At 43.8% G+C, this 26,326-nt stretch overlaps 1 protein-coding gene across 1 annotated transcript in view; it reads right to left on the bottom strand.

The window, feature by feature from the left end:
* Positions 1–370: 370 nt before the first annotated feature.
* LOC147669866 (meiotic nuclear division protein 1 homolog) overlaps positions 371–26,326 on the bottom strand; it is a 454,217-nt gene continuing 428,261 nt past the window's right edge. Inside the window, exon 8 of the mRNA XM_086948189.1 lies at positions 371–1,018. Coding sequence (XP_086804315.1) covers positions 912–1,018 — 107 coding nt within the window. The 3' untranslated portion in view covers positions 371–911. The remainder of the gene's footprint in view (positions 1,019–26,326) is intronic.

Genomic DNA, 26,326 nt, shown 5'->3' with positions numbered 1-26,326 from the left:
CTGAAACACTCCTATTAAAATGACTCAACCCCATGTGCAAATAAATCAATCATAAAGCGAAAACTAGGTAGGTACATTTCAGGTGAATAAAATGTAAGCTGCAAAAACATTTTGAAAACAAAATAATCAGAGGTTTTCGATGTCTAATTGTTTGTGTTAACGTCACACTAGTCTGAGTATGTAAAGTTCTGTTTACATCTGACATGAAAACAGTTGCCCAGATCCACATAATTTTGTGGGCTGGTGCAGTCTAGTGTGTCATTTGCACACTAACTTTTCATTAAAGTAAGAAGACAAATCAATTTAGACTACATTCAGAAAATTATTTATGATCAAAAACAACTAAGTAGTTGGACTGAAAATGGTGTTTGGATTGTAAATATAGTATATTTGCATGTAACAAGTGTTAAATGATGCACAAAAAGCAAGGCACAACGCCCTACATTTGCAAGTTTTGGGCTTTTAATAATCATTAGAGAGCAAAACTAGGTCAGGGCGTGACTTATCTTTCTCCAACATGCACAGCACCCAAAATTAGTAACAGTCAACGCTGGGAACTTGAAATACCAACTGCGCATTTAGAGGAATGCACTATCACAACTCAATGACTCCTGGCCAAGTACTGCGTTTGAGTCTTGGTCTCTTAACGCAAGAAAAGTGAACTAAAACCAACAAAAACATTAGAGATTTGTTATTTTCTCAAAATCTCTGATTGATCAGTGCAACGCGTTTCTGCAAATAAAAACTGCCATTCATATCGATTGTTCTTTCTAGGTCATAACAATTATTTAATGAGGCGGGCGGTGGCACAATTTTATTTTGTGTTTTTATACTGATGAACAAGAATTCTCCTTCTAGAACAGTTGGAGTGCACACCTTACAACATTAAACAGCGACTCCTAATCACCACTTTAATCTATGTAATCAAAGTCCTCTGGAATTCCAAAAGTTTTGTCGATTTTACTTTCTTCAAATCCAAACTTTCGCTTGGCCCACGATTTCACTGCAAATATATTATCTGTAAAGGTAGAAAAAAAATAATAAGGACCCGGCAATACATTTCCAAATATATCATTTGTTAATACAATTTGATAACTGTGTTGAATATACGATTACTAAGCAATATACATGGAATAACTCTCATATTTCCATTTTAAGCAAAGCCATTTACCATTGCTGATATACTGACATGGCTCTCCTCTTCCCATTCATACAAGCTATTAAGTCATTCATCAGTAGCCCCCTCATTGTGTCCAGGTCACAATAGTCCACAATAGAGAAAATAGTGTGCACACACTTGCACTCGTTTCCCTATAACAAGACTAACCCTGGGACATAGACCTATGATGTGCAACGATAATCTGACAGGTCTGGAGGCTTTGACATGACCTTTGTTGTGGAGAGTAATCCTCGGTACAAGGGCCTGAGATGGGGTGAACCAAGAGTATAGTCACAAGATAATGAAACAGAAGGGATAGCTAAAGCTCTCCCTCCAATCTCCAACTTTTTCTATTGAAATGCAATAAAGGTGCAACATACACAAGGGGTACCTTTCATTCAGCCACCACACTGACTGACGGTGTGGGTCACTGGTAATACTGTGTGGGATTCTCAAAGCCATTATCAACTACAACATGTTGAGGTGTCTGAAACAGAAGAAACAGTGTGTACAAGGGAATTCAGTGATGGCCTGTAAAACAGCTAAACCGTCTAGGCTCCCTAGAAGACAGTATCAGGCAGTAGTACAGCGGGTGAAATGTTGCACTGGCACAACAAGGTCTTCATCTCTAGGTTTGGTTCATATGGGGTCATAGGAGGGGTAGACAGGACCCAGTATCGCCTGAAGGCTGCTGAAACTCAGGATAAGAAAGTTTATTTCAGGGAAGGTTTGGTGTTTTGTGTGTGTAGTCAGAAGTGAAGTTCAATTCTTGGTGAAATCGTGGCCCGGAAGAGGTGGAGCTTCCATGGATCAGGGCACACCCTTTGGGATCCAGTAACCCCAAAAAGGATGGATTTTCCCACTCACTCAGGCATAAGAGCATGAGGGAGAAACGTAAAAGTGGACATAGTACACACAAATGCATGGAGGCTCTAAAGAGAATGCAAATTGGTGGTGGACCTCAAAGATGAAAGATAAGGTTTGATGTATTTTTGACTCTTAGTTTATTGACTAAGAGAACACTTTCAGGGCCCCAACACAAGGAAGTCATTAGGTCAACATTTTTTAAATTTTCAATTTGTAAGTAACATGGAGTGATGGATCAGTATACGAGATGTGGAGGCTGATCAATCTCTGAATACAGATGTGGGATTTATATTGCGAGTATGTAGAAATGAAAGATAGGCTTCAAGACATTGATTAATAGTTTTTTGCTTGCTTTTCAGTTAGCAGACAGCAACATTTGTTAAGCATAAGGAGCATTTGAGCTTTGTGAAGACAATGATACTTAATCAAGAATAAACAAAATAAATAATTGTGAAAGACAGAAAATAATAAAAAAAATCTTTGGATTTATTTAATAAAAGCGCTTTTGGAATTAATTTAAACAAAGGAATTTAATAATCCCACAACTTCGCAAGTGGATCAGAAGCGTATGATGTGGTCTGTGACAAATTAAATTACAGCTAGTATCAGACACAGGAACTCGCCAAGCACCGAATAAACTACAACATGTAATAAATGTAGGTGCAATTACACAAAGATGTGCTACGTACAAAACAAAAATTGAGTTTACTCTGGTAAGACTGTGGCAACACATTTAGTGGTAATGTATATACACAGTGCACTGTAGGATTTGCATTTACATGGGTCTTCCTCAGGCTTGAGGATTGTTGTAGGATCTGCTTTTGTCATGCTGTTGGTCACACACTGCCCCTGTAAGAAGCAGTTCAATAGTATCAGCAGCTGTTTGAACAGGATGTTCTTTAATGACTGGTAATATTCTGAGGTGTACTCATCTGGGCATGGAGCTTTATTGGATGTAAGTTGGGAGTGACAGTCTACATTTCATCCTTCCAATTCGCTCTGGCTAGTTCTGTCACTTTGTGCTGGGTAGTACATAAATATCAGTCTCTTTACAATATTTGCTCCGTGTAAAATATGTGGTAGAATTCTTGGAACAGCTCTACCACTCAGAACCTTTGCTTCTACAAACTGACCTAAGTACAGTTTGTTCTGCTCTGTTCTCCATCTCATTGCAAGAGTTTCTCAGCTTTGTTGCCTTTCTTGTAGAAGTGTTGCCTTAGCCTTAGCATTGCCAATTCCCGCCCAGTTGTTTTGGAGAAGATTTAGCTCCCCTCAAATTTTAGCATTTGCCTCATTGTTTGTTAGGAACTATCTTTTTTAACTTGCTGCTTCCAGTTCAGCAAACACTCTCAGATGATCTTCCAACAGTCCCCTTTGCGCCTTTTAGCTCTTTCTACTAAAGTTATAAATGTTACCCATAGCATTGCCTAAAAGTCTTCCCAAGTATTGGCAAGATAGATGCCTCCTGTCCTGTTACTGCAAGAAAAGTTAGTGATTCAATCTGTTAGCTCTTGTTTATATAGGGAATTCTTGAGGAGCTTGGCCTGGAGCCTTCCATGATGTTGGTGGGCCCCCACAGGAGCACAAGCTTGCAGATTCACCAGCAATTCAACAGAAGTGCTCCCACCACTCTTCTGTGACACTTTTGTATTCTATCAAGGCTGCTCAGGCTACACAGTACCTTCCACCACCGTGTCAAGTTGGCCTCTATCAACTTCCACCCATGACTGCAAAGTAGCAGGCTCAACCAAAGCCTGTCCTTACTTTACCACTGGGGCCTCTACCAACTCCATGCCCTTCAATTGTTGACAAATGATACACAGGTGATGGACGGAATGCAGAGCAAATCAAACATTCACCCCAAGTCAGGAGCTCTGGGTTAAATCCATTGTTTTTTGCTCACAATGCCACCCCAGTTAAGACCCAGCCATATGCACATCAGTCTTGACCCTGTGCCTCATGGGAGCAGTCCAGTCCGAACTGACAAGCCAGGTCTTCCCTGGACCTGACAAAAACATCCTGAGACCGGTTTTGGGGCATCAACCCTCATCAGCCAGGCTAGCTTGAAACCAGTGGCACAGTGAGCCTGAGACCCAAGTCTGGGAATACCCGGCACACTTAGGGCGAGAAAACAAAAGACACATAGATGATAGACGGAATGCAGAGCAAATCAAACATTCCCCCCCAGTCAAGAGATCTGGGTTAAATCCATCGTTCTTTTGCTCACCATGCCACTCCAGTTCAGACCCAGCCATATGAAAATCAGTCTTGACCCTGGGCCTTATAGGAACAGTCAAGCCCGAACCGCCAAGCCAGGTCCTCCCTGGATCGGAAACAAGCATCCTGGGACCGGTTTCCGGGCATCACCCCTCATCAGCCAGGCTAGCTTGAATTCAGTGGCACAGTGAGCCTGGGACCCACATCTGGGAATAACCGGCGCACTTAGGTCGAGAAAACAAAAGACACACAGCTGATTAACGGAATACAGAGCAAATCAAACATTCACCCCCAGTCAAGAGATCTGGGTTAAATCCATCATTCTTTTGCTCACCTTGCCACCCCAGTTCAGACCCAGCCATATGAAAATCAGTCTTGACCCTGTGCCTCATGGGAACAGTAAAGCCCGAACTGCCAAGCCAGGTCCTCCCTGGACCGGAAACAAGCATCCTGGGACTGGTTTTAGGGCATCACCCCTCATCAGCCAGGCTAGCTTGAATCCAGTGGCACAATTCAATTCAACGGTTGACACCATCATAGCATTCAAAACTCTTTGAGCCATCTTGCCCATGCAACTTTCAAGGAGTGACCGGCCGTAGTGATCAGATCTGCTGGTCTCTCTATTGCCTCAGATCTTCAGCCATGGAGAACATGGAATGACAATCCATGTGTAGGCAGAGGAGAAGGGTTGTGAGATTAGGAAACCAACAGGAGATTAGGTGCCAAGCTCCAATGCTGCCACCATCTTGGATGGAAATCCCTTTTCTAGATTTTTGACAAAAATGAATACTCAGTGGAAAAGTATGCAAACGCTACACCCAAGTTAGAAACAAATGTGCTGACAGAACTACAACAAACATTACAAATTGCACACAAAACACAAGATCCACTTCTGCCTTCTGTATGTATACACTCCCCATCACATGCACACCCACTCATGCTACAGACTCTCCCCTCAAACTTCCCAACCCAAGACACGCACAATTCTTGGATAAAAGTTCAGTAATTCTAACATTCACTCACTCACTTCTTTTCAGAGCTTGAAATGGAAAAATAAAAGTGCAGGTACTCTGAACCAGAGTACCTGCTTGTTTCTGAGAAGTGTTGCTACTCTCCAATGAAACGTACTACAATGCTCTTGAGAAGTGCTGGTACTCTCCCACTCAAAATAAAATAGTACCTGTACTCCGAACCGGCCCATTTAAAGCACTGTTTCTTTTTATCTCTATTATTGCATTCCTTTAGCAGTGACTAGTCTATTGTTTAACAAGCGCCCAGAAAAATGTTAAAACATGGTTACACGCTTTAAAGAATCTTCAAATCATTGAAACGAGAACCATTAGCACCCTGACGATATCACCTAAATACCAAAAAAACGGATCCATCATTTTTTACTTTTCCATCACCTTCAGTAGAAAATATCAAGACACTTGGCTCTTTAGCTTCGGCTTTCTGGAACTTTTTAGATGCTGTTTTTAAAGGAATTTGGCATTTTTTTAACATATTTATAAACACATCTCACTCATTCGCATTTTCAACATGTCTTTGCCCATGCCCCGTACCCACTGGATTGGATTATGCTTTTATAGATTTTTGATCAAAGTGAGGTTTGCTGGGTAACATGCAAGCTAACATACCTCACACACAGCCAGGCCCCTTTTTAGGTCTCGGCCTGGCGAAACGAGCGCATGCGCTGCTCTGCCATGCAGAGGACTTTTGGAATCGATACGATTCCAGCATGCACGCGGGGAGATAAACTAGAGAAAAGATGTGCATGCAGGGATTGGATGCTTTACTGGCAGCATGATACACTGGGCATTTTTTTCTTCTGATGTAAAAGAATATAGCAAACGCATCCAAGAAGAAAACAATTACTTAAGAAAAGCCTGTTCTCTTACCAGTGTTCGTGAAAACAAAGTAGGCGTTTGCCAAAGTCAAACTCACTCTCTACTACTCACTACAACTCACTCTATACTACTCTCTACTACTCACGCTCTACTAATGACTCTCTACTACTTTCTACTACTCACTCTACTACTCACTCTACTACTCTACTATTCACTCTCTCTACTACTCACTCTCTATTACTCTACTATTCACTCTCTACTACTCACTCTCTACTACACTTTACTCACTCTCGACTACTCTACTACTCACTCTACTACTCACTCTCTCCTACTCTCTACTACTCACTACTACTCCCTCTTTACTATTCACTCTCTACTACTCTCTATTACTCTCTATTACTCCCTCTCTACTACTCACTCTCTACTATTCACTCTCTCTACTACTCTCTACTCACTCTGCTACTCACTTTCCATTACTCACTCTCTACTACTCTCTACTTACTCTACTACTCTCGACTCCTCTACTCTCTAATACTCACTCTACTACTCACTCTCTACTATTCACTCTACTACTCACTCTCTCTACCTCTTTACCCGTCTACCTCTCTACATCTACCTCTCTACATCTACCTACTTCTCTACGCACACACACACATATATATATATATATATATATATACATATATATATATACATATATATATATACATATATATATGTATATATATACATATATATATATACATATATATATATACATATATATATATACATATATATATATACATATATATATATACATATATATATATACATATATATATATACATATATATATATATATATATATATATATATGCATTTATATTACCTACTGGCGGTCGCCAGTAGGTAGTTATGGTTAGGATTTTTTTTCAATGCAAAATCTCAACATTCTATTGGGAATAACTTTAGCGCCGGTTGAGGAATCTGGCTGAAAATTTCCTCAAATTTGCCTCGCGGCGCTCCGGTACTTCCCTGAAAGTTTGGGGGGATTCGTCAAGCGGGGGCCGAGATAAAAAGGGGGTCCCAAAACGTGTTTTCCCCATGTTAATTTCCATAGGGCGGTCGACCTCACTTTTAGCCCGAACAGCTGAATGGATTTCCACCAAACTTGGCAAAATTGTAGGGACTGGTAGCCCGATGTGCCTTTGCTATGTCTCAAGATATGTGCTCCAGTGGATTTTGAGTAATTTAGGTTCAAAAAAATATATATAAGCGCGCCCCGGTACGCGCACCGGGGCGCGCTCCAGCGCGCTACGCGAGTTCGCGCGCAGAAAGCCGATTGGCTCTCGGGTGTCTGTAAACATTCCAAACAGTCGGGAGTGGCCGCCATCTTGTGTCTTGGTAGGATCGAGACACAAGAGGTACCACAAACAAAGGGGGAAAAGACGATAAGGGGGCAGAGTAGACCCCCCCTGACCCCCTAGGTTTGATGTGGGGGCCATAAAAGGGCCCCGGGGGGCCCAAAAAAAACATTAAATACATTTTTTTTCCGATTTGCTCGGGGTGTGCGCCTGGTACGCGCTCCGGGGAGCGTACCATGGGGAAAACCCAGACACACCACACACACACATTATTTTTTTTATTTGGGGGGGGGGGGGGCCGGTACACGTACCGGTGAAGGACCGGGTTTTAGAACCCAGCGGCGTCAGGGAAAACGCCCGATGCCTTCGAGTTCCCCTGCCTTGGCAAATAGAGACTCGGGGCACTTCTTGATGACGTCAAAGACCAAAGTTTATTGGCTGCAACCAGGAACAGAGGTCTACGAAGCACAACACGGGTGGTTCGCTAGAGACTGCACAAATTCAATGAGCGGAGCATGGTCTTTTATGCCAAAAATCAAGCCTCAGGCAACATTCCAGACTAACATCGATTCTATGCAAACTGACCAATAGGAACATGACATTTCAAAAGTAGCGCTTGAGGACAATCCCACTTGTCCGTTGTCCAGCCCACCAGAAATGACCAAGCACATTCCATTATCCTGTTCAGTCAGGCCGGACAAACCCATCATAAACCCTTAACCCAAATCAGTGATTACGTCGTAAAGGAAGGAGCAGAAACAGATTAGTAGCAAGATAGAAAGGTGGGTGCAGTGTACTGTAAACTTCAGCATGTCCCGTTCTTTGATCTTTATCTGACCAGCTGCTTAGCAAGGAACTGGCTCAACGAGGTCAGCCTCGGGCAAGGGAGTCAGTTCAGCCAGGTCATTCAGAAGTCAGCTAAGGTGTACGTGTCCCAAAGACTCGTTCGGCCACAGTCATCGGCCTATGTGAGGGCAACCACACAAAATGGCTGCCGTACACAAAATGGAACCCAAAGGTTCAAACGAAATCCCTGAATACGTAGTGTTCTCATTGATCGATTAAGCCGAAAACACTCGTACATACCGCACTCGTGATTTGCGGTCTACTGACACCAAAATTGTCTATTTCCGACGACCTTTATTGAACGGGTTCGGAACCACCGAACCACAGACCCTCGAACTACGGAACTACAGACCCTCCTTTTGCCCTTACATAGGCACCAAAACCCAAACTCATGTCAGTGTGAATCTGGATCTATATTCATCAGATCATCGATATGTTGTTGTAGCATCATCCAATTACTTAGTACCTCTCTCCGGACAGGTCTCCTTGCACACGAAGTAGCACAAAGGCCACAAATAGCAGGAGCACACTGTACACAGAGACAGAACAGGAAAAGGATAGCCAAAACCATTCCAATGACCATCAGAATCTTCCAACCCCAAGTGGATATCAATCCCTATAACCATCCCATCAATGACCAATCTCCTTTATCCAAATGGACAGAATCGGAGATCTTATGTAGCTTGGAAAAGGCCTGGAAGACTGATGGAGCGTTGTCAGGAATGAAAACGCAGCAGCTCGATTGAATCAGTTTACATACTCCACCTCTGTCTGCTAGTATGACATCAAGGGCAACCCTATTTTGAAGTGTCATAAGTCTATCCGACTGGAGCTCAGCAGTCAAGTTACTAAGGGCACCGGCAGTTTAGACTATGGTGGACTCAACCACTCTCTTCAACTGGCGAATAATTCCTGCTGTTAGCCATCGGTCCCCAGAACGGCAGAAAACCCTTAAAGAAATCTCACAACTCTTGCCCTGCAGTATCTTCCTGACTAAAGACACCTCTGGCAACTCTCGTCTTATGGTAATCTGCAGCAGCTGTAAGGGTGGGGGGCAACAAGAAAGAAACAAAACATGTGCCCGAAAAATCAGGGGGCAACCATGTATACGCTTTGTCATAGCAAACAAAGTAGGTACCCTTAGCAGCTAAGAATGCTGGGGAAGACTGAGACGTAAATACGTATGTTTCAGTACAAACGCTCTTCCCTAGCTGAGCTCTCGGATTCTTGCCATTACCCTGCAGACAATAGCGGCCCTGATGGGGCACTATCCAAATCGGTGGAGAACTCTTCGCTCGCTGGTTAACACTTAGACTAACTCCATATCCAGTAATATCCCAACCACTATATGGTTGTTTCTCATATGTTGGAATAGTTTCAACTGCATTAGTTCCTTTAACCATATCGACTATACCTCTAGCTACAGCACTATTCTTCGGATTGTCTTTCGGTGAACGTTGAGGATAGACACTATGGGCATAGATAAACATCGTTCTGTAAGCCCAAATAGAACCATTTAAACTAAAAGGCAAAACCAAGTACGGAATACCTTTATCGGTCGTATGGGGCATTAGACCACAAATCCAACAGTTTGTCGTGTTCATCACTAACTGGTGTTAGTGCAAAAGTTGAATGAACGAATTATTGGCGAATTCCAATCGTCTAAATACCTCATGTTCAGGCAAAGGATGAAAAGAATGAGAAGAAATAGTGGGTGTAGGTGTAGGTTGCACAGTGGGAATAAACGTCACTTTGAAAGAAAATGTCACATAACCAATTAAAAATATTATTAAACTTAATAGCAAAAACAAACATGGTATTAAAAAACCTTTCCTTTATATCAGTTTATATATCTTCTTCTTAAAAGTCATTGTTCTTGCAGGTCTCTCCAACTCGAAGAAATCCATCCTAATTAATATGCTGCTCGCGATGTTAGGGTGTTCTATGCTTGGGAATGCCTCTGTCAACCAAGGGCAACTCCCTTAGGCTAACCAGAACCTTCGACCTAGTGTCTCAGGCTTGCACTTCAAAGACTTCGGCAACCGCGACCCTACAGCTGAACCCGGATGGTGGTTCGAAAAACAAAAATGAGTAGATCCTCGGTGGAGAGTTAACCTGCAAACAGAAAAATCATAAAAACTTTATTTATCTTTATTTATTTGTCCCATGACTCTCGGTCGCAAATTATAACGACCTTTTCCAGGCAATGTTTGGGCCTTGAACAAAAGATCAGGCTCAGAAGTGTCCAATCGATTCGGAGGAGGCACAGCTTCTTGCAAAATATCATCACTTTCTTTCTCAGAGTTTGTACCTCTCAGACGGGCATCGCTGAATGGCAAGAATCGTGGAACAGTGTGTTTCAGAGTCTGGAAGTCCCTCCTGGACACACTGATCGTACGGTAAGGGCAATGGTGCCCGCTTACAATGTACGCCGTGGATCCAGTGTTTCTTGCCTTGCACTCGAACTGCAGAACGTGTAGACAGGAGAACAAGATAGGGTCCTGTCCAGCGGGGCTGATCGTTCTTGCTCCGCTGAAAATTCTTCACAAAAATCCAAGTGCCAGGTTCAATAGCGTGGCCTGGATCTTCAGAGGCTCGTGGTAAGCTTTCATGCACCTTTTGGTGTAAAACACGCAGTTTAGCCGTAAGTTCGTGCAAGTAATCAAGCAACACAGGATACTCGAGGTCGCTAAACTTTGTTGGTCTTGGTACGCCCCAAATATTCGCTGGACGACCAAACACAACCTCATACGGACTCAAACCCATTCTCGAATGCACAGTCATTCTTGTGGACAAAAGCGCTAAAGGCAAAGCATCTGGCCATTGCAAACCAGTGCTCGCTTGGATTTTAGCTAACTTTAGCTTCAAAGTGCCATTATAGCACTCAACTAAACCAGCTGATTGGGGATGATTTGCAGCATGAAATTTCTGCCTTATTCCTAATCCTGCACATACTCTCTTCATTACTTGACCCACAAATTCACTCCCATTGTCACTCCAGATAATTCTTGGCATTCCAAACCTAGGGAAAAATTCCTTGATTAGGGCTTTCGCTATGGACAAGGCAGTGTTGTCCTTAAGGGGATAAGCTTCTACCCATCTAGAAAAGGAGCAAAAAACCATTAAACATATTTCAAGTTGTTGCATCTTTCCATGTGGATAAAATCTAGCTGCAAAGCCTCGAACGGATACGTAGGAGGAGCAAAATGACCAGCTGGTGTTGGAGTTCCCTTACTAGGATTATACATCAAGCCCACCATACAGTTCTTAACCAAGTTCTCTGCACATCTTGGAATTCCCGCATTCTGCCAAACCGGAGCCAACAACTTGCAAATCCCTTTCACGCTGATATGTGCCATGCCATGAGCCATTGTAACAACCTGAAGCACATACGCGTCAGGCAACAACCATCTTTGATGCTCGGACAAATCAGTCCAACAACCATTTGAATCCAATCTACCCTTACTTTCTCTCCATTCATTCAACTCTTTCTCTGTAGCTTTAGCTTGAATGGATTTCACACTCTCAATCGTATCTTCACACATACTCTTCTCTGGAACCCATCTCGCTGGACCTGCAACATACATTCGACTCATCACATTTCTCGCAGTTTCCTTCGCAACTTCATCCGCAAATGCATTTCCGCGACCAACATCATTCGTAACTTTCTTATGGGCACTACATTTCACAATCGCTACTTGTAATGGCAAAGAAAGTGATTCAAGAAGTTCATTCACCAACTGTCCATGCTGGATCTTCGTTCCATGCGAAGTCAAAAATCCACGTTCACGCCACAAACGCCCAAAGCTATGAGCCACACCAAAGGCATATTGGCTGTCAGTATAAACATTCACTCGTTTACCTTTCGCCAACACACATGCTCTCGTCAATGCAATCAACTCCGCTGCTTGTGCTAAATTAAGTGGGATACGTGCAGCTTCAACAATCGTATGCAAAGTCGTAACAGCATATACCGCAGTCGTATCACCATTCAGCAACTTAAAACACGAACAATCAACCCACAAAGTACCATCACACTCTGGAAGAGGAGTATCCCTATGTCTATTCTCCTTTTCGTTTCTTCCTCAGTTCTCAGAAAACAATCATGTTGTTCTTCAATATCTGTCTCAACTGAAATCGGCAACAACTTGGCTGGATTCAACGTGTTGCATCGTTTAATGTGCACATGACTCACTAACAAGGTCAACTCGTAACCCGACAACCGAGCACTAGTTAAGTGCTGTGTCTTGGTACGGTTCAACAAGGTATCCACTGCATGTGGAACCATTACCACTAACGTACAGTCCATAACCAAACCAGCAGACTGTCGAATTGAAACAGCCGCTGCTGCTGTTGCTCTCAAACAACTCGGCAACGCTCTAGCTACCGGATCCAAAGTCGATGAAAAGTACGCACATGGACGCTGCTTATCGCCAAACTGCTGAGTCAACACTGACAATGCACATCCCTCTCTCTCGTGGACATATAATGTGAAGGGCTTACTGTAGTCGGGAGTACCCAACACAGGAGCCGAACACAACGCATTGCGTAATTCGGAAAAGCTCTTCTGACATTCGTCAGTCCAAGGAATAGGATTTGGAGTATCCTTAACAGTAAGAGCTCTCAAAGGTTTCGCTAGCAAAGAAAAATTAGGGATCCACTGTCTACAGTACAACGTAATACCCAAAAACGCACGTACTTCTCTCTGTGTTGTAGGAACACTCATTTTCGCCATAGCTTGAATTCGTTCTGGGGTCAGTTTCCTTCCCTCCTTCGATAAGAGGTGACCTAAGTAGGTTACTTCTTGTCGACAATATTGCAACTTGGAGAGAGAAACTTTTTGATGAAAATCAGACAAGTGACGTAACAGTGACAAGGTGGCATCCCTACAAATCTCTTCATTGTCAGCGGCGACTGGCAAATCGTCAACATATTGAATAAGGGCAGCACCATCAGGTAGAACCAACAGATCAAGTTGCGTCTTCAAAGCTTGACTATAGATCGATGGACTCTCGCAATAGCCTTGAGGAGCGCGCTTAAAGCGGAAACATCGTCCTCCTAAAGAGAATCCAAAGATATCTCTACTCTCCATAGCAATCGGAATGCTGAAGAAAGCATTCTTCAAGTCAATCACCGAAAACCATGTGGCAGTGGCCGGAATCAAGGTCAACAAAGCAGTAATATCAGGCACAACAGGAAATTGTGGAACAACAATCTTGTTCACTTCGCGAAGATCGATCACAAACCTATATACAGGAGGTTGTGAAGAATCGGTTCTCTTCAGAACAGGCAGAACGGGACTATTGCACACATTACCTCTCGTTTCCTCAATTACACCCTTTTCGATCAGATCATAAATGATCGCTAAAAGTGCACGCTCACCATCACTCGAGATACGGTACTGTGGAATGCGTGGTAACTTAGCATTCGCCTTCAGTGTCACAACATATGGGGGAATCTCCAAAAGACCTACATCATTCCGACCAGTAGCCCACAATGAATCCGGTAAAAAAGACAATTCAGGTGGAAGTCTCTCTTTCGACATGTACATCGGAGAGATGACTTTCACCCATGGTAAGATGAGAACAATACAACATCGCATACAATCTCTTCAATAAATCCAATCCCAGCAAATTCTCATTACAACCTGTAGTCAAAAGAAGGGGTGCTTCGAACTTACGAGGTCCAACAGAAAGAGACAATGGAACAGAAATCGGATTCGTAACCGGGGTGCCAGAAAAACCTACAGAAACATTCTCAAAGCCAGACAAAGGTGCGCCAGGGAGTTTAGAGCATATAATAGAACTCTTTGTAGCACCAGTATCTAGCAGAAAAGGCTCTGACACACCTGATGCAATCACTTCAACATAAGGTCCACTCTGATCTACTGGAACTGAAACAACTCCCTCTCTTTGTCCATGGCTGTCCTAACAATCATTACCATCCACTTCCTTCACCTTCAACATAGTAATCATCCATATAGTACTGTGCTGTCCTACCAGACGAACCTTGCTGCTGATAAAAACTATTCATTGAGTTCTGTGGAGGCAAAGAACGTCCATTTTGTCCTCGACCTCTACCTCTAGGCGCCTGTTGAGCACCTCTACCTCTCATACCAGAAGCACCATTCGTGCGCTGTAACAAAACTGGACAACTATTCAGTCAAAAATCTTTATTCGATTTAGTTAAAAATCATACAAAGAGATAAAAACATTTCATACCATATTAAAAACTATTTACAATATTATACAAATCAGAGAATACATGGGTTGTATAAAAAGGCATAATAAATTCATTTTGTGTTTAGCAAAATGTAAGTACAATGATTAGCACAGTGTTAAGGAGACCCGTTGTTCTGATGCATTTTTTTTTTTGGACAACTATTCTTGAAGTGACCCTCTTCTTTGCAATACGCACACTGATTAGGCCCATACGGGAAACGCTGTTGAGAAGACTCGTTCCTTTGCGAGTTTCTCGAATATTGCTGAGGTTGCTGATAATCACGCTGATTATTAGTACGGGTTGGATAAGCTTGTTGTAGAAGAACTTTAGTCTTCAATTCCTTAGTCTTCTTATCCGCTTTCTCTAACTCATCTTTGCGCCTATTTATAGAATACTGGGCCGTAGCTAAAATCTGCGCTGACGTAGAAACAGCCCAAGCACTCTCGGAATCCTTCAACTTAGTGCACAACTCAGGAAGCAGATTATGTACAAATTTGTCGACGAACAATCTCTGGCCACCCTCAGTAGCCATATCTTGACCACTATGGTCTACAAACGTCTCTTCAAACCGCGTGAAAAAGTCGGACACCATCTCGTCTTTCTTCTGCTTACAAGCAGACAACTTGTCCCAATTAACACGCACTTCAGGCATCAAAGTCTTCATATAGTTAATTATCCTACCAGGAAGTTGAATGATAAGATCTTCAGGCTTAGCACCTCCAACTTGTCTATCATTCGCAGCGACAATATTAACCCATGTATCATCCAATTCATGATCATGATCCGTATGTCGAATCGTACTCCAGATAGGCTGTGGGACGACATTACCAAACAACATGTCTATGTCCGCTAAATTCATGATACACGAACCCACAGTTTGAGTGAGCTCTTTATAATATCGCGCCGGATTTTTGCGCGGATCAGGTAAAGACTGCTTAATAGCTAAAACTTCAACACGCTTCCAAGGAACATGTACCCATACTCGCTGAAAGTGTGCAAGAGTGGGTGGAACAGCATTAGGATCAGTAGGTCTCCAAACTGGAGGAACCTCATGCATCGGATATTGACGCGCTTTTCTCCTAACTGACTAATCAGGCTAAAACAATCGCTCCGGAGGAGTGGCATGACGGAATGACAACAATGTCGCAACTGCTCTCTCAATGTCGAGGAGACTCACAATGGTCCCTTTCGCAAACTCGGAATGTATACGGTACAACTCCGTAGGAGCTTGACCTACTTCGTCAACCCATTGTTCATGGAGGAACATACACATCATTTCAAAGACGTACCGTTGCTTTGGTGCTTTCCATTGACGGAAAACATCCATAATACCCTCAAGATCATACTGGGAGGTATACGTAACCCATCTACGCGCCATGTGATCCAAAACTGTACGTTCATCTGTATCAGGCAATTGACTACGTGATTGTCTACGCTCATTAACAGGAGACATACCCAATTGACTCTACAAAGGAGAAAAGAAACCAGAAAAAGCAGCAGTCATTCTCTGTCTAGTAGAAGGAAAAGATGGAAGAATAAGAGAAGATGGAACAATAGTAGAAGAATCCAAAGTTGGAACAGACGGAGTATTATAGGTAGGCGTAGGAGTAGCCGACGAAGAAGGAAGCAAAGTTGGCGGCCCATGAGGAGGCTGCGCCAAAGGAACAGTAGCCAACGGAAGAGGAGCTGGATGTGGGGGAATCGCAGGTGGCACTACAACTGGAGGTTGCACAGCCACAACTGGTGGCGGTGGTGCCGTAACACTTTGTGCATAAGGGGGTGGCGAACTCAATAGATGCGACATTAAAGGATCTTTCGCAAGATCTTTCTTTTCTTCCTGTTCTTTAGGCGGCAAAACTGGGTAGCATCTATCTACCGCTAACTTCTTAACTCTTAGCATCTGTTCGCTCTCTTGCTCTTCCTCGTTATCCCTATACGCAATAGCAGCTTGCACCATTGACAAACCTCGTTCTCGTTTATTCTTCTTCGCTAATTTAATTTCTTTCTGTTTGGCTTCTTTGTGCCATATGCAGAAAGAGTCAAACATTGCCGGCCGGGCTTTCTTCTTGAACAGTTTCACTTCGAGATTATCTAGAATCTCAGTTTCAAAGCTACCGTAACGGGCCACTGTAGGACACCATCTTTCCTCGTATACTTCACCCAGATCTCATTATAACTAATAGGGCCCACACCATGCTTCACGTATAATTCATATGTAGGAGTTCCAATTGGAGGAACCGGACACGAATCCTCTAACCGGGAATCCTTAGAACAACCACAACTAAATAACTTTCCAAGTCTGCTAAGACCAGGCATCTTGCTCCCTAGTCTAGCTTCAAACTACAAGGGAAATCTCAAAGCGATAGTCTCGTGAATACACGAGTCCCTTGGCTTTGGGGCCTGTAGGTACCAAATCAAAGCGATCCACTAAAGGGATACCAAAACAAACTAAGGACTAGGAGACGCTCCACTCATACTTAACTGAAATGTCGATGGCGTCACCAGAAGACCCATCAATCGTCTCGCTCTACAAACGTCTAAGGCTCCAAGACAGGGCGACAGTCAGGGCAGCAGTCCTTCGTAGCCGTTGGAAAGCGGGGAACCTCGCAGCAAAGACTTTCGGACCACGACAACATACAGGGGTCGATGAAGTGGTTGGCCTTCCTCCAGAATTTTCACACGAAGCTCTCCACGATCTTCGGGCTTGGACCGGTACCGCTGAAGTCGCCCCACGCTGGGCGCCAACTGAAGGACCGGGTTTTAGAACCCAGCGGCGTCAGAGAAAACGCCCAATGCCTTCGAGTTCCCCTGCCTTGGCAAACAGAGACACGGGACACTTCTTGATGACGTCAAAGACCAAAGTTTATTGGCTGCAACCAGGAACAGAGGTCTACGAAGCACAACACGGGTGGTTCGCTAGAGACTGCACAAATTCAATGAGCGTAGCATGGTCTTTTATGCCAAAAATCAAGCCTTAGGCAACATTCCAGACTAACATCGATTCTATACAAACTGACCAATAGGAACATGATATTTCAAAAGTAGTGCATGAGGACAATCCCACTTTTCCGTTGTCCAGCCCACCAGAAATGACCGCGCACATTCCATTATCCTGTTCAGTCAGGCCGGACAAACCCATCATAAAACCCTTAACCCAAATCAGTGATTATGTTGTAAAGGAAGGAGCAGAAACAGATCGGTAGCAAGATAGAAAGGTGGGTGCAGTGTACTGTAAACTTCGGCATGCCCTGCTCTTTGATCTTTATCTGACCAGCTGCTTAGCAAGGAACTGGCTCAACGAGGTCAGCCTCGGGCAAGGGAGTCAGTTCGGCCATGTCATTCAGAAGTCAGCTAAGGTGTACGTGTCCCAAAGATCGTTCGGCCGCAGTCATCGGCCTATGTGAGGGCAACCACACAAAATGGCTGCCGTACACAAAATGGAACCCGAAGGTTCAAACGAAATCCCTGAATACGTAGTGTTCTCATTGATCGATTAAGACGAAAACACTCGTACATACCGCACTCGTGATTTGCGGTCTACTGACACCAAAATCATCTATTTCCGACGACCTTTATTGAACGGGTTCGGAACCACCGAACCACAGACCCTCGAACTACGGAACTACACCGGTACACGTCCCGGTACGCGTCCCCTGGAGAAAAAAAGAAAGACAGTTTTTTAAAAATGTAGCATTTTTATATAAATTGGAAGTAGTTCTGAAAAGAACTGTTTTTTTATTGTTTTTGTTGTTTTATATTTTTTTATTGTTTTTTTGAACATTGTTTATTTTTTTGGCTTTTCTGAACAATTTTATATTTTTTTTGTAGTTTTTCTGGGGTTAAACAAAACACAGGGAATTGCAAACAGCTCAACTGGAGCAAAAAAAAAATAGAAAAAAATTAAAGTTGCTTGCTGCAGTGATGGTTGCCTGCAGCACGATTGAGTAAAGTGATGCTTTGCTCACCATATGAAATTGTTTTGTTGCAATATATGCAAAGAAATCTAAATTTTGCAAACCTGGTTTGTACATTAGGGACCATCTCCTTAGCCTCTGCACCCGATGGAGTGGGTTGATTGGAGGTGCTTGAAGAAGAAGGATGGGGAGGGTTCTCGGTCAGTTCCCTGACCTCTGCTGCCGAATAATTGTTCGGGTGCTTCCTCTGCATATGTCTAATCATAGTGTGGTTCCCAAAAGAGTACTTCTTGTTTGGGTTCCCTCTTGACAGTTGTTCGCGACAGATGAGGCAAGTCACCTTAGCTGCATTCACTTTTTTTGCACCCCTTGGCATCTTGTAAAACTCCTAAATAAAATGCTCCTTGGGTCTGTATGGGGGATTGTACTCAGGCAGAAATTGCATCTCCTCCTGCTCCTCTTCGTCCTCCTCTTCTTCTTGACCACCAATGTGGTCTTGTGGTGGTCCTTGTGGTGGTGGTGGTGCAGATGCACCTGCAGCTGCTACTAGTGAAGCCATTTCTCACAGAATGAATGCAGGTCTTCTTCACTAAAACAACAAAGTGAAAATGAGGAAAAAAGGTGAGGTCTGTCATTTGGAAAACAAAACTGCTGTGAACCAATCAAAAGCGTTATTTTCAGGTCTCATGACCTGGGCTTTCTCATCATTTGGAAACAAAGTGTTCTGAACCAATCAAAAGTGTTATTTTCAGGTCACATGACCCGACGCGCTTACACTACGCGCCCCGGTGCGTGCCCGGGGGCGCGCCCGGCGGCGCTTACGTTGCGCGATCGTATGCGCTCGTGTGCTTCCGGGTGCGCTTACGCAGTGCTTCATATGACACATCACGCGGCTACGCGATACGTCACGATGTTGTTTTCGTTTGCGGGAATAGCGCTAACAGGACGCTCAACGGTACGCGCCCCGGGGCACGCTGAAGCACTGCGCTTACCGGTGAGCGCATCGGTACGCGCCCCGGGGCAAAAAAACAAACAAAAAAAAAACTATTACATAATTATACAATATAGAATTCGTTATAAAAAATATTACATTTCATACCTATAGAGATTTGCTATTAAAAAACCTTTGAAATTCACTGAAAAAACCATAGGTTTCACATGAGTTATAGTTAGCTGGAAATTTTACTGATATAAAACCATTGAAATTCCCACGTTATAGTTAGTTGGACTCACTATAACTTGCGCGCCTGCAATGCACTGCTGATGACGTCACTTTTTACATCACTCATGACATGGTCAGTGACATCACTCATGACATCACTGATGACACCATCCAGTGAATGTGTGTCTCTCTGAAAAAGAAATATGTTTTATATATGTATATGTAAAGGTTGATGGAAGAATAAATGTTTAAATAAGTGTCTAAATGGATTTAAAAAAAAAATTATTGGATAACTGGCTTATTAAGTGTATCTTAGTGAATACATATATTAGCGAATAATGTTTAAATATATGTATCAGTGTTTCACTTTGTGTATAAGTGGCTGCATGGGTTGGTGAGTAGCTACTTGTGTGTGTATATGGGTTATTAGATGTATTTTTTAGTATCCGTCTGAGTTTCTGTTTGGTTTGGTGGGGGTATTACTTCGCACATAGATGCATCAATGACTGACTCACTGTTTGTATGTGTTTTGAAGGCAGCATATGTGCAGGACTGTATGGGTGGATGAGTGTGTATATGTGTGTGTGAGTTAGTGAATGACTGTCTCACTAGTGTCTTTATCAGTAACTACATATGTTTTAATCTAGTATATGTGAGTATTGATGTATATAAGTGAGTATATGTGAGAGTGAGAGATTGTAAGAGTTCCTGTTTAAATAAGTATGTGTTTCTAGAAGTGATTGTCTAAGAGAGTAAGTATGTGTAAGTTTCCTTAGAAGTAAGGTGGTAGTGTGTGTGTATAGCTGTATATGCAAATAAATGGATGTCCAATAGTTTATTTGCATGTTTGAGTATGTGTGTGAGTAACTTTTAGATGACTGTCAGCGTGTAAAAGGATGTATAGGTGTATCACTACATATGATGAGTGAGTATATGTATGAGTGACTACATAGAACTGTTGGTGAATGAGTGGATGTGTATATAGATGGTGAAATTACTGAATTGGTTGTTGTAACTGGTATGGGTATCTCAATTTTTTTGAAAATGTCAGTTTCTATTTTTGAATATGTGTTTCAAGGGTTACATTACACTGAAAGGAGGTCTGTCGCTCTGTCACAAGGACGGTGTCATCAGTGATGTCATGAGTGATGTCACTGACCATGTCATGAGTGATGTAATATGTGACGTCATCAGTAGTGCATTGCAGGCGCGCAAGTTATAGTGAGTCCAACTAACTATAACGTGGGAATTTCAATGGTTTTATGTCAGTAAAATTTCCAGCTAACTATAACTGGTGTCAAACCTATGGTTTTTTCAGTGAATATATATATATATATATATATATATATATATATATATATATATATATATATATATATATATATATATATATATATATATATATATATATATATATATATATATATATATATATATATATATATATATATATATATATATATATATATATATATATATATATATATATATATATATTGTTAGAAATGGGATCTCTGGTTGGCTAAGGCTTGCGCCGAAGCCAGGCTGAGACCACCACTCTAGTCATTGCAAGGAAGTTACACGCCAAGATAACCCCTGCTCACCCCCTTGGTAGCTTGGCGCAAACAGTCAGGCTTATCCCGGAGGCAATGTGTAAAGCATTTGCGCACGCACACACCAGCAACATTCCAGGCACACTACAACAGGAACTCCACACAAGGTTATATCAAAAATACCCTTTGTATTCTCAAAACACATTAGAATAGTAAACACATACTGTACACTGTGCCGACTGGCACTGGCCAATATTTACAAGGGATTATGTACACCTGACAGGGCCACATGGAGCACTGTCAGAACCATCACAAGGTGAACTTGGTAAAAGTAAAATAGATAACTTGGTAAAAGTAAAATAGATCATAAAACGTACAACCAGTAAACACTCGTAATCACTGTACTTTACATCAGCCCGGGACATAAACTACATTATGCAAGGTATCACACAAGTCTAAATACATTAGACCCTAACCACCTAAGTATAAATCACAATAGGGGCGTAAATCACACGAAGTATAATCTCACTAACACAAACCCAAAATAGTCAAACCAACCTCCTAATCATAAACTATATTTTAGAGGCATCAAATAGGGTGCGTAAAACATACTATACACAATACATTTCCTAGCATCAAAAGCATATTTAGCACATAAATCACATTAGGGCCTGGAGCCCTATAGAGATAACAATCCCCCTGGCCAAGTGGTCATTATAAAAGGGGGCGCAAATGCTCTATGTCCACAAAGTCAGGGCTGCTGCCTGGGCAGTGAAGGTCAAGGGTGCGCCACTGAGCAAAACCTAAACGTTGCAGCTGCCCACTACTTGCTGGGCAGCTGAAAACCATAACATGGGGGCCTAAACGATGCAGCTGGCACTAACTGCTGCACAGCTGGGGAAGGCCTGGCACGTCTGTGCCACTTCTGTCCGTCTCAGGGACTCTCACAAGAATTGCCCCTAAACGGTGCAGCTGCCCACTACTTGCTGGGCAGCTGTGGAGTAGAAATGCGGCATGGGCTTTTTAACAAAAATGCGCCAAACGTTGTAGCCACACAGGGCTCTGAAAGTAAATGATGCACTCAAAACACTGTGGAGCGCACTGGTGCTGTAAACAGAGAGTAGGCTAGGGCTGGAGCCATCTAGGCTCTGAAAACAACTATGCCCCCCTAATAAAGCATCGGCCCCTCTGGGCCTGGGCAAAGACTGAGCGCCAAATGTCGGGAGCCATCTGGCTCTTAAAATAAACATGCCATCACTGTTGCAGCGGCCTGCAACTGCGGCGCCGCTAAGATCATCCTCACTCTGGTGGGTTACTAGCGGAATGCCCACGGGGACCGCTGGCCCTTTAAACACCTGTGTCCAATGTTGGAGGGGCCCCCTGCACCCACGGGGCCGCTCTGACCGGGTGCCTCTGCCCGATACTATTTGCTGTGAGCCCCACTCACCTGGGCTCTTCTCTCCGCCGGTGCCATCTCCTCTCTGGGGACAGCGGCAAGACTCCGCCTCCGGGGCTTCCCTCAGTCCAGGGAGCCCCGCCACAAAATGTGTCGCGCCAGGAAGGGGAGCCTTTTTACTCGGTCCCCCGTTTTGGGACCCGGACTTGGAAAATGGAGCCTGCAAGGTTCTGCGCTGCTTCTCCCCGGCCGGGGGGAAGCGAAGTGGAGCCCGGGAGGCTCCGGCTTGCGTCGTCAGCCCCGCCCACAATCAGGTGGCAGGCCAGACTTCGGCTTCAGGTGCTCCTCCCGGGATGCGGCGGTGAAACGCAGGGTGGGCACCCGCTTTAGAGATAAAATAAAGAAGCGGCCGTAATCGGGGTGGGCACCCGAAATTGAATATAAAAAAACAAGCAGACACAATGCAGGGTGGGGCCCTGCAAGTCAATACCAAAATAAGCGGGGTGGGCACCCGCAATGCTCACAGGGAGGAGGGATTACCCAGGCAGGGCAAATCCCTTTTCAGTAGCGGCACGCAGTCCAACGCTGCAGGGAGAAGGCAAAGCACTCCCAGGGTGCCCCAGTAGCATAAGAAGCCCTAGAATTAAAGCAGGGAAGAAGGGTCCCAAGAAGTCCTCCAGGCATCCAGGGGCAGGGCAGGGCAGGGCAGGGCAGGGCCCAGGGAGGCAAGCCTTCCCCTGGGCCCCCTACAGCAGCACACTCCTGGTAGATTCAAGTCATAAGCAAGAACATTTACTTGGGTCACAGCCCCTTATTTATACAGCTTTTTCCCTTTGTGACACAGCACAGGGCTAGGAGGGAACCAGATACAACTGGTTCAGGAGCACTTGAGCACTTTGTTTTGCTCAGCTCCTCTCCTCACAGGACAGGCAAGGGACATCAGACACACTCCAGGGGGTGGAGCCAGCATTGTGGAGGGGAGGCCCAGTCCTATTCAGGTCCCAGGTGCAACTCCTCCTTCCCATCTGCATGCAGATCTCCCTATTCACCACCGGGCAGACCCATCCTGGCTCCTGGACCCAAGCACACCAGCCAGCCCCTGTCAATCACAAGCCAGACATACAATCCACATCAGGCAGGCAGACAGACACTGCACACAGAAATGCCAACTTCTAAAAGTGGCACTTCTCCACTAGACACAATAAATCTGCGCACACTGTTGCGCAGCATTTAATTTCATGAGTTTGCACATGCCAAACTCGCCCCTGCACTTCTCTCGCATAAGGAATTACCATGGACATACATATTCCCCATGCATTCCTATGGGAGGGCAGGCCAATCTCACCACACGCACTCAAAGCGCGCACGCACTTTACACTGGCCTACAGTGCCAAAGTGCACAGAGACCAGAAATCACTACCAGTATGTCATATTAAAAGGCAAAAAGTTCAGGGGTGAACCTGCCAAAAGGGTCAAGTCCAACATATATATAACCCCTTTTTTCCTTCAAGAAGGGTCGCAGTCTTTGGGATACTCTTATTAACACCCGCCCCAGAAAGACAATATCCCTAGGCCCACCATCTGTAACTGATGCCTGGGGCCTACCAAAAGTATTGGGACACTACCCTTGTTCCAATTGCAGTATTTGCCATTTAACGTCACATACAAAATCTCTGAACCTTGAACCAAACAAAGTTAGGACGCAGAGAGCTCATACCAACTGCAATTCCACTAACGTGGTATATCTGATAACCTGCCCCTGTGGGTTAAGATATGTTGGCATGACTACTCGCATAATCAAACTACGAATACTAACATCGTAGTACCATCAGATGTGGTTGTGTTACTACTAAATTGAGTGAATATTGTTTACATAAAAATCACACGACTAATGATCTGTGGTGGACCGTGATTGAACAGGTCATCACGAAGAGAAATACTCAAAAGATCTCACTACTAATTCTAAATCTCATAAATCTTACTCAATGGCCCTTATTAATGTCCGGTCGCTCGGTAATCACCGACAGGACATAGCTGATCTGATGGAGGACAAAAAACTTGACATGGTATTTCTGACCGAAACCTGGATGGACAGCTCGTCCGATCCGGATCTAGTGATTGCAGTTCCCAAAGGCTTCTCTATCCACAGATTGGACAGACAGCGTAAGAAAGGCAGTGGAATCGCAGTCATCCTACGTGATGCATTTACTGTCAGAACCAATATAATTTCTCTACCATCATGTGAGGCTTTACAATTCTCCATCAAATTGACTCCCTCCTATAATTTCAAAGGGATTCTATTATATCGACCTCCTGGGTCAAGGATCGGATTCATTTTGGATCTCAGGGCCATCCTGGAATCTTCAGCCCTTGATAGCTCTCTAACTGTCCTTGGGGACTTCAACTTTCATTTTGATAAAACCGAGGACAAGGATACTGCAGCCCTCCTAGCTGACATGACAATCTTTGGTCTCCCACTGTTGGTTAAATCACCCACACATGATGGGGGCCATATATTGGACGGCATTTTCACTAATTTAGTGGATCTACATGTTTCTCAAATCCTCCCCCTCACCTGGTCAGATCATCATGTTATCTTGGCTTCGCTGACTACTCATGATTCTGGTTCTCCTAAACAACCCTCCATCCCCCGTCAGCCTTTTCTGGCATGGAACGACATAGACGCTGCCTGCCTGAAAACTCTCTTGACTAATTCCACTCCCCTCCTATCAGCCGATCCTAACACCGCCATTACACAATTTAATGAGTGGGTGGGCTCCGCGGCCATCTATCTGGCCCCTGTTAAACAACGATCTCGTAATAGATCTGCCCCGTCGGCCCCCTGGTATTCAGAGGTTTTAAGAACTCAGAAACAACAGTGTAGGAATAAAGAGAGGCACTGGCGGAAAGACTATTCTGCGGAGGCCAAAATTAAGTATAAAGAAACGCTGGTTAAATACAAAACCATGATTAGCGAGGCTAAGAAAAAGTTCTTTAGCGACAGAATTGAACTAGCCAAAAATTCCAACAAGGCACTGTACGAGACTACCAAGCAGCTAGCTGGTTACTCTCCTAACGTGACTCCCCTACCTTCTCAGTCGCTATGTGACGCCCTGGCCAACTTCTTTTATAGTAAGGTTAACGACATCTATTCCGCCTTCGCAAATAACATTAAAACCCCCTCTAATTCGTCGATAATTTCCCGGACTGGACCCACCCTCTCTCAGTTTACAGATATCTCTAGCTCTCAGGTCGCGGACATTATATCCACCATAAGATCGGGTTCTGCTCTTGATCCATGTCCTCTTAAAGTATTACTTCCTGTCATCGAAGTGGTGCTTCCTGCCATCACTTCAATCTGCAACTCCATGTTCACCTCAGGTATTTACCCAGCCACTTTAAAACAGACTCTCATTAAACCATTGTTAAAGAAGCCTCATCTTGACATGGAAGAATTAAAGAGCTAGCGACCTATCGCCAGCCTTCCAGTTCTGGCAAAAATAGCTGAAAAAGCACTGAACTCACAACTCTCGGCCTTCATAGAGGAACATCATCTACTTGACGACTCCCAGTTTGGCTTTCGCCAATATCATGGGACGGAGACGGCTTTGATTAAAGCCGCGGATGATGTCAGATCCATCCGTGACGCCGGGGGGACAGCAGTCTTGATACTGCTTGACTTGTCGGCGGCTTTCGACATGGTCGATCATGTTACTTTGATCAACCGTGTCGAAAACATTGGTGTCCAACACAATGCCAAGAAACTGCTGGCCTCCTTTTTAGACGATAGGTTACAA

The sequence above is a fragment of the Lissotriton vulgaris genome, unplaced genomic scaffold (genome assembly GCF_964263255.1).
Source record: "Lissotriton vulgaris unplaced genomic scaffold, aLisVul1.2 SCAFFOLD_431, whole genome shotgun sequence".
NCBI lineage: Eukaryota > Metazoa > Chordata > Amphibia > Caudata > Salamandridae > Lissotriton > Lissotriton vulgaris.
Note: the sequence above shows the minus strand (reverse complement) of the source record. Positions and strands in the feature narration are given on the sequence as shown.